We start from the raw sequence: 13,782 nt of genomic DNA on the forward strand, positions 1-13,782 counted from the left end.
TGGGGGAACATAGTCTGAGGGAAGGCCATATTGCGGAAAGACTTGAGCCCTCGGGTTTCCCTATGTATCAACATTTTGGGCTTGCACTTCATCTTGGCGAGGAGCCCGTAGATAGGAAGAAATCCCTTCTTCAGTTAAGGAGTTCGTACTTTCCAACTTGCTTTTAATCACATTCAGAGCTTCCATCATTGCAGCCATTTGTTTTTTCATAGAATTGACATCTGCCCTTAGAGTTTCGTGAGATTGTTCAAGATTCTCCATTCTCTTTATTATGGCTCGAGTCCTATAAGGGTGCCGTGAAACAAGTGTTTTGGATTGAGTCATTATTTTTTAAATCACCAACTGTTAGATGTGAATGATATAAGTATACGTGACACTATAAGAAAAGCACAATCTTCATTTTTATTTTTATTACTATTAGAAACCTCACAAGTCACACGTGCACAAAAAGAAAACCAAAATGGGATCAAATCGTATTTTATTAACTGAGAATCATATCTTTGCAAAATAATATTGTCAATAAGATCCTAACTCCTACATCACGAACGTTGAGCCATCTCCTTCGTCAATTCTATCATATTATTACAATATTCAAATAACTTATGTATCTCGGAAGGGGTAGAGAAAACGTCAGCAATGTTCTTAGCTCGAGCCAAGAGGAATGAAAGATCCTGCCCTCCTCTCACTATTGTAGCAAATCTTGCTTTCCAGACGCGGCATTCGTCTTGTGCAGTCCCAATGATTTGCTCCAATTCCTTCAGCTTGCGATCTTTCCATAGTAGTTTTCCTTGCTCTTCCCTGAGAGCCTCTTGATACATACCCGCCAGCTTTTGCTTTTCTTTCATTATTCTTTCTTCATGTTCACGAATCAGCTCATTAATGTGTAGTTTTACCCCTTCTAATTATTTCCCCAAACTTTGTTGGACCATCCTAGCATTGTTCAATGATTCCTTTAGATGTTGATTTTCTTCCCGTACTTGGTTTCGCTCAGTTTCTTTTTCCTCCAACTCATTCTCTTTGTTCCTCAAAGCCCCTCGCACCATCTGATTACATTGTCTTTCGATTCTCACTTTCTTCAACGCCCTTTGTACTTTGCTTCTCTTCAAGATTTTCCTTTCGCAGCCTTTCATTTTCCTTTTCAGTTTCTTGCAACCTTTCTTGCAGTTTCCTCTTCTCATTTTCTACGTCTTCTAAAGTCTCTCGTAATGCCAACAGCTCTTCAATTTGTACCAGCTCTTCTATTGTTTCCTCATCAACATGTTCGCTCTTCTCTGGAAAAGGCAATCCCACTTTGTAAACCCTTTCCTTCAACCATTGACTGTAACCGTATTTGTTATCCTCTTTTGTCCTAATACTCATTTTTTTTTTACTACTTTCTCCCAAGCACGACGTACTCTAGTCAACATTTCCTGATTCTGCAGATTTGGGACCAGGAAGGGAGTTATGACTTCTTCAGAAGGTGGTCCTTGGATGGGACGTCTGTGCTGCCTCATTCCTATTATAGGGTTGTAATTGATGCAAGCTCTAGTTCCCATAAGAGGTACATTGGGGAAATCGCCACATCGCCAAATCATCTCAGTCAAATTCTTCCACCTTGGACACCATCTCACATTACTCTGGCTCATACTTGCCATGTAGAATTGCCAATCCAAATCCTTTTTTATGCTACAACCCTTAAAATCTTCAATGGGACAAACTGCCCCACCACTTCGCTTGAAGATAGTAGTAACCAACCAGACAAATAATACTGGGAGACAACACATTAATTTTTCATTCTTTTTCTCATAACAAACATTCAGTGTATGAAGAGTATCTGCTAGAATAGTTATCACTGGACATTCTCTTTTATGTTTATAGGCCATGAAAGCATCAATTGCCGCCAAGTCTATAAATTGATCACATCTAGGGAATAAGACCACCCCGTATATCATCATAGCTAGCACATCCATATAAACCTCCCACTCTTCCCTTGCAGCCATTATCCGAGCCGTTTCTTCCAAATAGGGTAGAGGAAATCCTTCCACGTTGTTTCTATTTTGCTTCTTTTCTAACAACTCGCTTTCTTCAATCTTCAACACTGTCGCAATCTTTGCCATGGATGAATAATGGCCTGAGAATAAATAAGGCTTCCTATCTCCAGAGAGGGCATCTTAGGATCTGCTCAAACTCCTCTATAGTAGGTGCTAGCTGGAAATTCTAGAAAGTAAAACACCTCAAAGGCGGATCATAGTGTTGTATCAAAGCGGCGATCGCATCAGTAGACACCTCTATCATTGCCAAATGCAATATATTCCCATACAAGCTCGCAAAAGTTCTTCCCTGTGGTTTTTTCATTAGCTGACTCGTGATTTTCAACCTTTGTACCTCTGACTTCTTTATTTTAGCAAAGATATGCTTCTTTTGGAAAATATAAGTTTGATTTGATCCCATGATTGTGCGTATGACTCAAGAGGTTTCAAACCTATATTTTCTTAAAAAAAATAAAAATAAAAAGGGTTATAAAATGTCGCAATGATATATTATTTTATTGTTATTTAAAAAATAAATAAATGCATGCCTTATGATAGTAAAACAAAGCTACCACCTATTTTCTTGAAAAAAAAAAGAAAGAAAAACCTAAAGCCCCATAATTTTATGCATACCTTTTAAAACGTCACGAGTTATAATAAAAAAAAAAGTGGTTATGACTCCGATATTATTTTATTATTTTTTTAACAATGTAGGATAAAATAAAATTATCACATATTTCGCAAAAAAAATAAAAATAAATAAATAATAAAATAATAAAAATAAATAAATAAATAAATAATTCTTAATGTGTTATGTACACTTTAAAAAACGAGTTTGAAAAACAAACAACATATGCTCCCGCTTGGTGTCCTATTGGGTGTAAAGAGAACCTATTTTGGTATATAGACTTTTATATGCTTTATTTTAGGGATAGCCCTAAATAATCTCAATAGGCCTCTAGAGCTAAAGTCAACCATCAAGACATAATTCACAACGATAGGCGACCTATCAGATGTGACATGTCAAGAGGAAGCAAACTCTAGATGAAGTCTTCACAATAGTCAAGTAGATATGAGATCTAACATAACAATCGTTGGTCCTCCACTCCTTATGGCTAACTCAGGTCCAGGTATGGGACCCCTATATTAAAATGAATGCACTAGCCTAACATGTGTAGTGTGTGAAGGGAGCAACCTAAGACTACCCAAACCCACCTACAAAACAGCCAGAAAATTCCCAGGCAGATATAACAATTGTCGTCTATCCTAGGATTCAATAATTTCATAATACAATCACATATAGGCATCAAAATAAAGGACATTAAACTAAATAGAAGGCATCCATACAAACAAAATTAGATATACATGCATAAAAATAAATAAATAAATAACAAAATAAAATAATAATAATAAAAAAAATAAAAAAAAGGACGCAAATATTTGAAACAACTAAAAAAAATTACACACATAACTAATAGGATCCACTCTCAAAAAAAAGTCCCCGGTGGAGTCACCATTTGTCGCAATCGAGATCGCGGCGGGACGGCGAAAATAATTTAAAAAAGTACAGAGGAGTCGCCACCATAGTTTATTATGAAAAACTATAGAAAAATCTTAAAAGAATGGTCTTCGAATCCAAATTTGGGTTCAGGAGTTAGTTACGTGTGGGGAAGGTATTAGCACCCCCACAACGCCCGTCTTAATACGGTTCCTTCTTTAATTAAGTGTGTAAAATAGAATTTGATGTTTAAAATTATTTGTTGTTCCTAAAAAAAACAAAATAATAAAAAAACACATACAAAAAATTATAAAGATTAAAAAACAAAATTATTTTTTATATTTTTTAGCCCGACAAGGATTGTACCTCGCTCCTATGTATTTCCATTTGGAAAATCAGGGATAACGTAGTTCTTTGTAAAAAATTTGTTGTTTCATATTATTATTTTGTTTTGTTCTAAATTTTAGATTTATATATATATATATATATATATATATATATATATATATATATATATATATATATATATATATATATATATATATATATATATATTTTATAAATATCAAGAGAATCTGAGATTCTACATGATAAAAAAAAGTTATCAAGCAAATCCGAGATTTGACATGACATTTAAAATGATTTTATATATTTTTATTATTATTAATTAAAAAATTAAAAGCCTATGAAAGAGCGTTTTGATTATCAAGAAAGTCCGAGACTTGACATGACATTTAAAACTTATAAAAAATGTAATTTTTATTTTATTTATTTACTATTATTATTATTTTTTTAGAGAATTAAAACCTAAAAAAACACCTTTTTAATTAACAAGATAAAAATAGAGGGAAAGAGAAAGGCTGAGCACATCGATGTCAAACCCAAAATCATCTAACATGAGAACCCCGAACACATTTGATCATACAACAATTCAAACATTCAAACAATCATATATTTGATGTTATAAGAGAATCATGAATAACATACTAGGAGCAAAAGAAAATTTACCTTAAGGTGACCCCCTTTGTGTGTGCTCTCTAATAAAAAGAGAGGAGTTTTTTTTTCTGTGTCTCACATTGAAGAAACTTTGTGCTTATATAGGCCTCTTGGGTACCACTGAGATCTTAGTATTTAATTATAATAAAATATATGGGGAAAGAATTGGTCTTGTTATATCGTTGCATAATATCCACAGTATTGATTATAATTATTAACGAAATATTGCCTATAATTACTAGAATCATATTTTCTGTCACATAAAAATCGTGATCAAATCATGACATATTATTCATATTATTGATTCTAACTATTACCGGAAATACTTTCTTCTAAATATTAAAATCATACCATTATCTAAAAGCATTATTATCGGGAATATTTCCTTCTAATTAAAATAATATCTTCCCAGACTGACAACGCAAAGAGACACACAAATGTAAGTGCACGATATTTATTCAAATTATTATAAAAAAATTGCTCCTAATATTATACGCTTCTCTAAAACTGGAAATTATGAAACGTCCTTTTTTGACATGTCATGCAAAGAGTGTAAATAGCAAGCAGTGGGGGTAAAAATATGTAAAACATTTGGGCTCACGAAAAGAGTGTGATAATTAACAATAAATTAGATTCTCCCGCTCTTGATTTTTTTTTCTTTCTTTTTTTCTTTCTTCCCACGGTAGAATTAAAGTTTAAAAACCTACCATCAATAAAAACATATTTTTTTTATTTTATTTTATTATTTATTATTATTATTATTATATTATATATTATTTTTATTATTATTATTATTATTATTATTATTATTTTTAACCAAACAAACACATTTACCTGGACGAAATTGGATGTTGACACAGGTGGTACAAATGATGAGGTAGAGACTACAGATTTGAGGACAAATCCTTCTCAAGAAGGAGGGGATGATGAGATGCCTCGAGCCAAGGGACCTACAAGAAGAGCCATGGCTAGGAGAATACAAGAGGAATGGGCCTTAAATGTGCATGCAAGGCCCAAGATGAACTTCACATTGGCCAAGGAAGATGTGAAGACCTAGCCTAGAACTCTTTGCTTGTAAATACTAGATTAGGATTTTATTTTGGGTTTTGTATTTTGGGCCCAGTAGAATAGAGTTTTCTTTGGGTCATGCAATGGGTGTCAACATAGTTAAGATGTCAAAGTTCATAGTGATGCCTAACATAACCTTATTTAGAAAAAGAAATTTGAAATATTTTTAAACTTGAATATTTGTTTTCTTTTTATAATTGTTTAAAAATACTTTTTAACTTTATCAACTTTGTTTCATTAATGTTTCCAAAATTTATAGATGTTTTAGTTGTGAAATTCTATTTATGTTAATTATGAAATATTTTATATGATTCTTTCACTTTTTATAGACCTTGACGAAGTGCTTTCGAGGATTGAAACATGGGGGAAGATTCATCTGCAAAAAACTCTTTGTCGCTCAAGTTAGTAAGAGAGTTAAGATCTTGTATAAGAGAGAATACGAGTATGAGACTGTGTGTTTTCTCTAGAGAGTACTAGATGTATTTATATGGCCTTTTAGGTCGTGGATAATATCAAGTAATATCAGTAAAAGAACGTCTTACCTCAAATAAGAAATAATATTAATGATAATGTGACACCTTACTTGATATACCAAATATCCTGTAAATATTTGGTATCAAGGAATATTAAGATGTAATCAAATTACTAAAATTTGATATAATTACTGTTAATATGTGAATATTTGTCTTAATAGATGTATCTTAGAATATTTTGTAGTCTTCTTTGGTGATGAGGCTAATTAGGCCTTATTAGGTTGCATTACTTAGCATCATCTATTGCAGCGGGTAAGTACATAAGTCTCCTAGTCTCGGGAGTTGATTGGAATCTTGGTCGAGTTGTGGCCGACTTTTACAATGTTGTAGGTGGATAGCCCATTTGGTCGGACTGTATGTGGCAGTCTTTGACCTTCTAGGTGGATTGGCATCTTTGGGCTATTGATTTGGAAAGAGTCTGATGTTGCTTTTTTTAGCGAGCTTTATATTGTCAATTTGGGCAGTTTTTAGTGTGTGTTGCCACTTAGTCAGGCTTTAGTACGTGTTGGCAAGCTGGACACGCGTTGGTACGTACTACCGAGTTGGGCAGGCTTTAGGATGTGTTACCAATTTAGGTAGGCTTTCTCGCGGATCATTGAGCATTGATGAGGGGTTTTCTTTTGAAGCATCACAGTGTTTGTGTTATCTTGTTGCATTAAATGTGTTAATCAAAAGATTATATAATGGTATATGAGCAATTCAAGTCTAAAGAGTGAAGCATCCAAAGGTCATGGTCGTTCTTGATCAAAACGACATCTAGTGAGGCATTCTTTCTTTTCAAATTCTCATTTATACATTGGCACTTGTGCTTCCTCCTCTATTTCTCTTGCTCACTTTAATGCATGTCCTACTCTCGTCCAAGTTTTCATTTTTCTCGTTCGTGTTTGCCCAACTTCCATATGTATGTTAATGAGTTCATATTTAGACCCTCATTTAATGTTTAATTATGGGTATTTAATTGAATTTTTGTGCTTAAAAGAATGTCTTAATTGACAGTTCTGATAATTGGGTTTATTGAACATGTGCGATAAAAATGTTTTACAAAGTTATTTTAGTTGCATAAAATATTTTTGGATATTCTAACGTTTGTTGATGTAGCTGAAGTTAAATTTTGTTCATTAAAGGTGTAAAATTGAATTGTTCGGAGTTGCAAAATCAAGCCAAAATCATGCCATGTCATCAATCCACCACTTTCAAATCTCGTCAAACTTTGTTAAAGTAGTCAACTCTGGACAAATTTCGGTCAAAGTTGGTCAAATGGTCAAACAAGAGGGGAAAAATTGGAAATTGGACAAAAATTAAGTTGCTAAATAATTAATTAAAGATTTTTAATTAATTATCTTTGGTATATCTCAAATATCAACAAAGAAAATCTTCCAAATATTTTAGAAAGATATTATATCAAAGGATAAAAGTTTTGAGCAACAAAAAATATAACATTCAAGTCCAAGTCCTATATAAAGAGATCAAGGGGAAGAAAAAAGGGAAGCTCGACACTTCGAAGTTTAGGAACCTTAAGGGGCCTAATTCCATTCTCTCTCTCTCTCTCTCCACGTTTTCTTATTCTATTTTTATTTTATTTTGTATTCCATGGAGGGCTAAGCTTCAAGGTTTGGTTCCATTGTAATTTCATTATGGATTCTAATGTTAGAATGAATAAATTTATTTGTTCTTTTGATTCCTATTGTGTTTTATTTGCATCTATTTCTTTTGGTTCTTAATTTAGTAAAAGTAATGATTTTTACATTGTAACAAGTTAGCAAGGTGTTAATCTACATAACATAACAATCATATAAGTCCAAGGGTTTTTAAATTTTAATTGAGAAGTTATTTTGGTTAAATTTAGAAACTTTCATATGATTGAATGAGCTTTTGCTAATAATTGAGAAGTTACTTTGATTAAAGGTGAAAACTTTGAATAGAATTAATCAAGAAGTTACTTTGGTTAATTAGCTTTTTACTATATATAAGAGGTAAAAGAATAGAGATGATTAGGCATAGTAATATTTAATTGAGAAGTTACTTTAGTTAAATTTACTATAGATAATTTATAAATTTCTTGCTTTTGATTGAGAAGTTATTTTGGTTAAAAGTATGGATGCTAACAAATTAATTGAGAAGTTACGTTGATTAATTTGAAATTTTAGATAACAAATCAATAACAATAATCTTTAGAAAACCAATGATGAATCATATTTTTAAAAAGCAGTGGAATCAACATATTTTATTTACTATTGTTTTTTTTTTATCTTTTCAATTGTATTTCTTTGATTTATCTTAATCTTCTTATAATTTGACTAACTCTATTATATTGTTTTTATAAGAACTAATTTGTTAAAAAGCAATTTCATGTCCGTCAGGAGACGACTTTGGGTTACTTTACCATTTCTATTTTGTTGACTACTTTCTTAACAATACTGAAGTTGTTATAGATAAGTAGTATTAATTTGAACGCTTCATGACAGCGTTATCATATGACTGTTTACCATGTTTTGATGTACGACCCGTACCCGGCCATACCACACCATATGGTCGCTTACCGTCTTTTGATGTACCATCTCTACATAGCCATACCATACTATATGGCCAAAAACCAAGAACCAAAAACTAGCAAGGGCTTTTGGATAAATTCACCCGCTTTGAATAGACTTACGAGTGACTAAAAATGTGTTTTGGACCAAAAAGCCCATCTTAGTGGGACTCATAGGTGAAGTAGTATAAATAACACGTTATCCTATGTATTCATTATGCATTAATTATTCTTTGGAATTCCCAAACATCAGTGGTACTATTTTAAGTATTGGAAGTGTCTTTTGTAGGTACCATCCCCATGATTTGGACGAGATCTGTTGGAATTGGAGGTTGATTTTCCTAAAGATAGAGTACTAGAAAAGTTTTGAGGATTTGATAAAATACAACTTGGTCTTGTAAGAACAAATATATTAAAAAATGATAATTTAAAAAACTAATATATTAAGAAATAATTATTTAGACGTATTATATTTTAAAAATAATGGTTTAAAAAAGTAATTGTTTTAAGAATTAGTTAATTAGAAAATAATAACTTGAAAAATATTTGTTAGGATAAAATATTTATAGAAGTAAATATTTAGTTGTGTTAAATTAAAAAATGTAACGTTAATAGCTATTTATTTATAAATAAAATACAGAAATTATTTTAAAAAATTTTGCATGTTGTTTCAATCACACATTGATAGTATGAGGAAGAATTAATGTCTTTTTTACATCACTTGTACCACTTGCACCAATTGACAATTCGCTTTTAGAAGTATTTATTTTGATCATTACAAAATTTAACTTATGTATTTGTTAAAAAAAATTGATAAAAATATAAAATAATGAATGTAAAATATGTGTAAAAAATTGTTGTGTTAAAATAATAATTTTTTCAAAACTTCCACTTTGTTCTTTGGCTCCACTTGAGATATTAAAGAAACAATTACTTTGTCTATAAAAGACGATATGGTTCTAACGTCATTGGTTCTCTTACGGTAAGAGAACCAATGACATGAAAACGTACTCTTAATATCTTCTTCTTATCCTCTTTCCATGCCTTAATCTGAAAATATGTGAAATTTTATTAAGATACAGTAGTCTTCTAAAGTACAAAATTATTGTTAAAAAAAGCTAATTTATTGCATGATAAGCGAGATTAATTTGGGTTCAATGGATCGGAGAAAATTCATAATACAAAAAAGTATTAATTATTATTAAATTTTTTACTTTAACTTTTTCATAAAAACTATTGTTTTGCAATTTATTTTTAAATTGCATTAGTTTAATTACGTTAAGAGGGTAGGTTGACAGTCTAATATTTATATGTTATAGTAATTTTATCTTTGTCATTATTTTGATTAAAAAAATTATGTTTTTCATTTTTGCATTTTTTGCAAGTTAAACTTAGGAGCAAATTTAAAATGTATACATCAGAAACTGATACAAATTCATGTATAAAATGGGTAGGAATGAGAGTTACGTGCCTATATCAGCACTTATGTCTTCCATAATTAAGTAATTGGAAAGGTATCATTCACGCACTTACATGCATTGAGTATGTGCTCATGTTCCAGAAGACATAACCCCTCCACTTCTTATCCCAAATCTTACCTTTATTTCTCTTCCCCACCATGAACATGAGTTTATGACAAAGGCTCATGCAATTTGGTACTGATGGGATCTTCATCTGCCAATTATATATTTAGTTAAATATATTCAAATTTTTTTATTATTCTTATATTTGTGTTTGACGTCAAAAGGTTGGGAGAGCAAAATGTTGTGGATTTCTTATCAAACATAATCTATGATTGCTTATTCATGCTTTTGTATCTACAAAAAATTAATATTAATTATTTTTATTGGATAAGTAATTTTATCACTCTTATGACTGGTAGGCTATAAGGCACCTCTATAATGGTGAGCAATAATGCCTTTAAGTATCATATTCTTAATTTTATTGTATATATATTTATATATGCATTAATTCTTCTTATTAGGTCATCACAAAATGCATATCTAGACTACGGAACCCACATGAAATCTAATGATGGCCATATAATATAATGACTTGGAAGCTTCATAAACATCCTGATTATTCAATCTAAATTGGTATTTGACATCTTCAAAGTGTCCTTGGTTGGCACTAACTTTTTCCTATTTACTTTTGTCTTTAGTCACTTTTTCTCCTATGGTATAAGTCAAAATATTATTACTTTTGCAAAGGATAATTCCTTGGTTGAATGATGCTAATCTCACTAATAGGGCCCTTAAAGATAGTGATTTAAGCACATGTAACGCTCATTATAAGCAATAATATACAAATTACTGTCAGTTGTAACTAGCCCATGTATATAATAATTCCCTTGGTAAGATCACTAATTATAAGGATTTTCCAAAGATACTCTTAAACCCCACAAAAGCCAAACTATTAACCCCACAACCCCTCACTTTTCCTATCATATGTCCAACTCTTAATATTATAATTTATACATTATAATAAAATCATCATCATGCTTACTTGGTCATGCACGCAAATGACTTCATTAAATATTTGTATGAATTATATGGAGTAATTTGAAGCCTAATCGGTTAATTCCTTTGAAACCCTAATATATTTTTCTTTACACATCTTCAATCATATATACTTTGAAATCAAAAGGGAAATGAACCAAGCAGTAGTGTGATCACACTAGCAAACCTATATATATATATATATATATATATATATATATATATCGAAACTTGAACCTTAAGGGAAAGAAAGAAAAACATGATTAAGTGCCTCTTTAAGTGGTGAAACATGTAATTATGTCCATAATTGTATGAATAGAAAACTGAGACTCGCGTGCACATACCAGTACATTAAGATGGTGTAAGCAATTATAAAGTGGTGTTGGGTTGACTTCTTAAGCATTTTACTGTTATCTTAATTAATTAAAAACATAAGGAAATCATCCTATAACGTTAAATCCTTAATATCTTAATATTTTTTCAGTACCTAGAGCATGACAGAAAAATCATTCCAATCATCATACAATTAAATGGGAACTTGAGAAAAGGAAGAGAAAAAAAACGCAGGGACGATGGCTTTGGAAGTACATAAAAAAAAAAGGTTAAGCGCTTATATTGTTTAAATGTTAAATGAACACAACAATATATATTAGGAACAAGATGGTGTTTTGTGTGAGAGTAAGGAAAGTAAAAAATTACGAATTTCATAACTTCCAAGTATAGAAAATGTGGTGTGGTGGCGCCCACGAAAAATTTCATTCAGAAGTTATATTCTCGAAGTGCACACGAAGGTAGGAGCTCTTTAGGTATCAGCACTTATACTTATTCGCAGAATATAATTTATAATATATATATATATATATATATATATATATATATATATATATATATATTATTGTCAACACCCAATTTCGTCCGGGTGAATAAATTTATTTAAAAATAAATATAAATAAATAAAATAAAAAATGTCAATGGTAAATAAAAAAGGTGAAATAATTTTTCTTCAAAGATTTTCAAACTTTTAGCAAAAAAAAAAAAAAGAGTTAAAAGAAAAAAGAAAAAAAAAAGGAAAAAAAAGGAAGGAAGAGCCAAATTTGTTATTAATTATCACACTCCATTTCATGAGCCCAACAACTCAAATTATTTCCTACCATTTGGTCCTGATAGAGAAATTAGTGATATGATTATAATAATTAGAAGTAATATCTTTTCAAATGGTAATACTCAATATTACTAATTAGGACTGATTTTGTGCTCTAATTTATTAATGGTTAGAATCAATATTTCCGATCTTGATTGATTTTGTGCTCTGATTTGCTATGATTTGATTCCCATCATGTGCTGCTATCATGACCAATTCCTTCCTTGTATTGTTCATTACAATTAAGACTGAGATTGCATTGATACTCAAGGTGTGAGTATAAATACGCACTCTATCATATGAAGAAAAAAAAATTCTCTACACTTCTCTAATTCTTTCCCATCACCACTCCCACACACACCTTTTTATCTCTCTTTCGAAAAAGAAAATATTGAAGGAGGTAGAAAAAAAAAAGAGAAGAAAACATTTTCTACACTCTCTCTTTCTCTCGCATTACCACTCGCACAGACCCATCTCATTTTTATCTCTCTAGAAAAAAAACAAAAATATTAGAAAAGGATGCAAAGAATCAAAAAAGAGAAAAGGTGAGAAGATATTGAACATTGTTTAAGGTACGTAACTGCTAGTTCATTTTTTTTCTTTTGATTTATTTTTATGAATTTTTTATTATTCTTTTTAAATCATTAAAAAATATTTTTTTTCCATTTCTTTGGTGTCTATTCGACCGCTCACGTCGCATGATATCCATTTTAGACTTTCGTTCCTTTTTTTTTCTAAAAAATATATATCAATCTAAGAATAAAAAATAGTTTTCTTTGTTTACTCTTTAATATCTATCTGGTTGTTCACGTCGTAGTGACATTCACATCCACTTTTAAATAACTTTAAAAAAATATGAAAAATTATAAAAGATTAAAAAGATAAAAAAAATCAAAGATTAAAAAAAATATTTTCAGTGTCTATCCGGCCGCTCACGTCGCATGACATCAATATTAAAATAATACTAAAAATTTAAATAAAAAGGTTTTCAAAATTATAAAAAATAAATAAATCATTTTTCAAATATTTTCCAAATAGTTTTTCATAAAGAACTACGTAACCCTGATTCTTCATTGTAAATGGAGATACGTAGGAGCAATGATTAATCCTTGTCGGGCCCAAAAAACCAAAATAAAATGTTTTTGTTTCTTTTGTACATCCTTTTATATTATTTTTTGGGAAAAATAAATATTTTGAAAAACTACATAACTTTTGCACATTTAATTAAAGGTACCGTCTTAAGACGGGCGTTGTGGGGTACCTTCCCCACGCGTAACCGACTCCTGGATCCAAAATCTGTTTTTTCGCAGACCTTGCTCTTTTTATGATTTTTCATAATTTCCTATAATAACTATAGTGGCAACTTCAAACTCAGATTTTACAAATTTTTATTTTTGGTTCATCGTCCTGTCGCGATTTCGGTTGCGACAGATGGCAACTCCATTGGGGATGCTAGAGAGTCAAACCATTTTTTTTTCTTTTTGTGTATGTTCAATTGGGTCCTTTTTT

The 13,782-nt window shown here is 30.8% G+C and overlaps 1 protein-coding gene across 1 annotated transcript; it reads right to left on the reverse strand.

The window, feature by feature from the left end:
- Positions 1–1,355: 1,355 nt before the first annotated feature.
- Positions 1,356–2,096, reverse strand: LOC114194971. Its single transcript, XM_028085372.1, has one exon. It carries the CDS (start codon positions 2,094–2,096, stop codon positions 1,356–1,358), a length of 741 nt encoding a protein of 246 aa, XP_027941173.1.
- Positions 2,097–13,782: the final 11,686 nt, after the last annotated feature.

The sequence above is a fragment of the Vigna unguiculata genome, chromosome 8 (genome assembly GCF_004118075.2).
Source record: "Vigna unguiculata cultivar IT97K-499-35 chromosome 8, ASM411807v1, whole genome shotgun sequence".
Lineage (NCBI taxonomy): Eukaryota > Viridiplantae > Streptophyta > Magnoliopsida > Fabales > Fabaceae > Vigna > Vigna unguiculata.

Excerpts from the sequence above, each read along its gene's own strand:
- LOC114194971 (XM_028085372.1), bottom strand. The coding sequence starts at position 2,096 with ATGGCAAAGATTGCGACAGTGTTGAAGATTGAAGAAAGCGAGTTGTTA.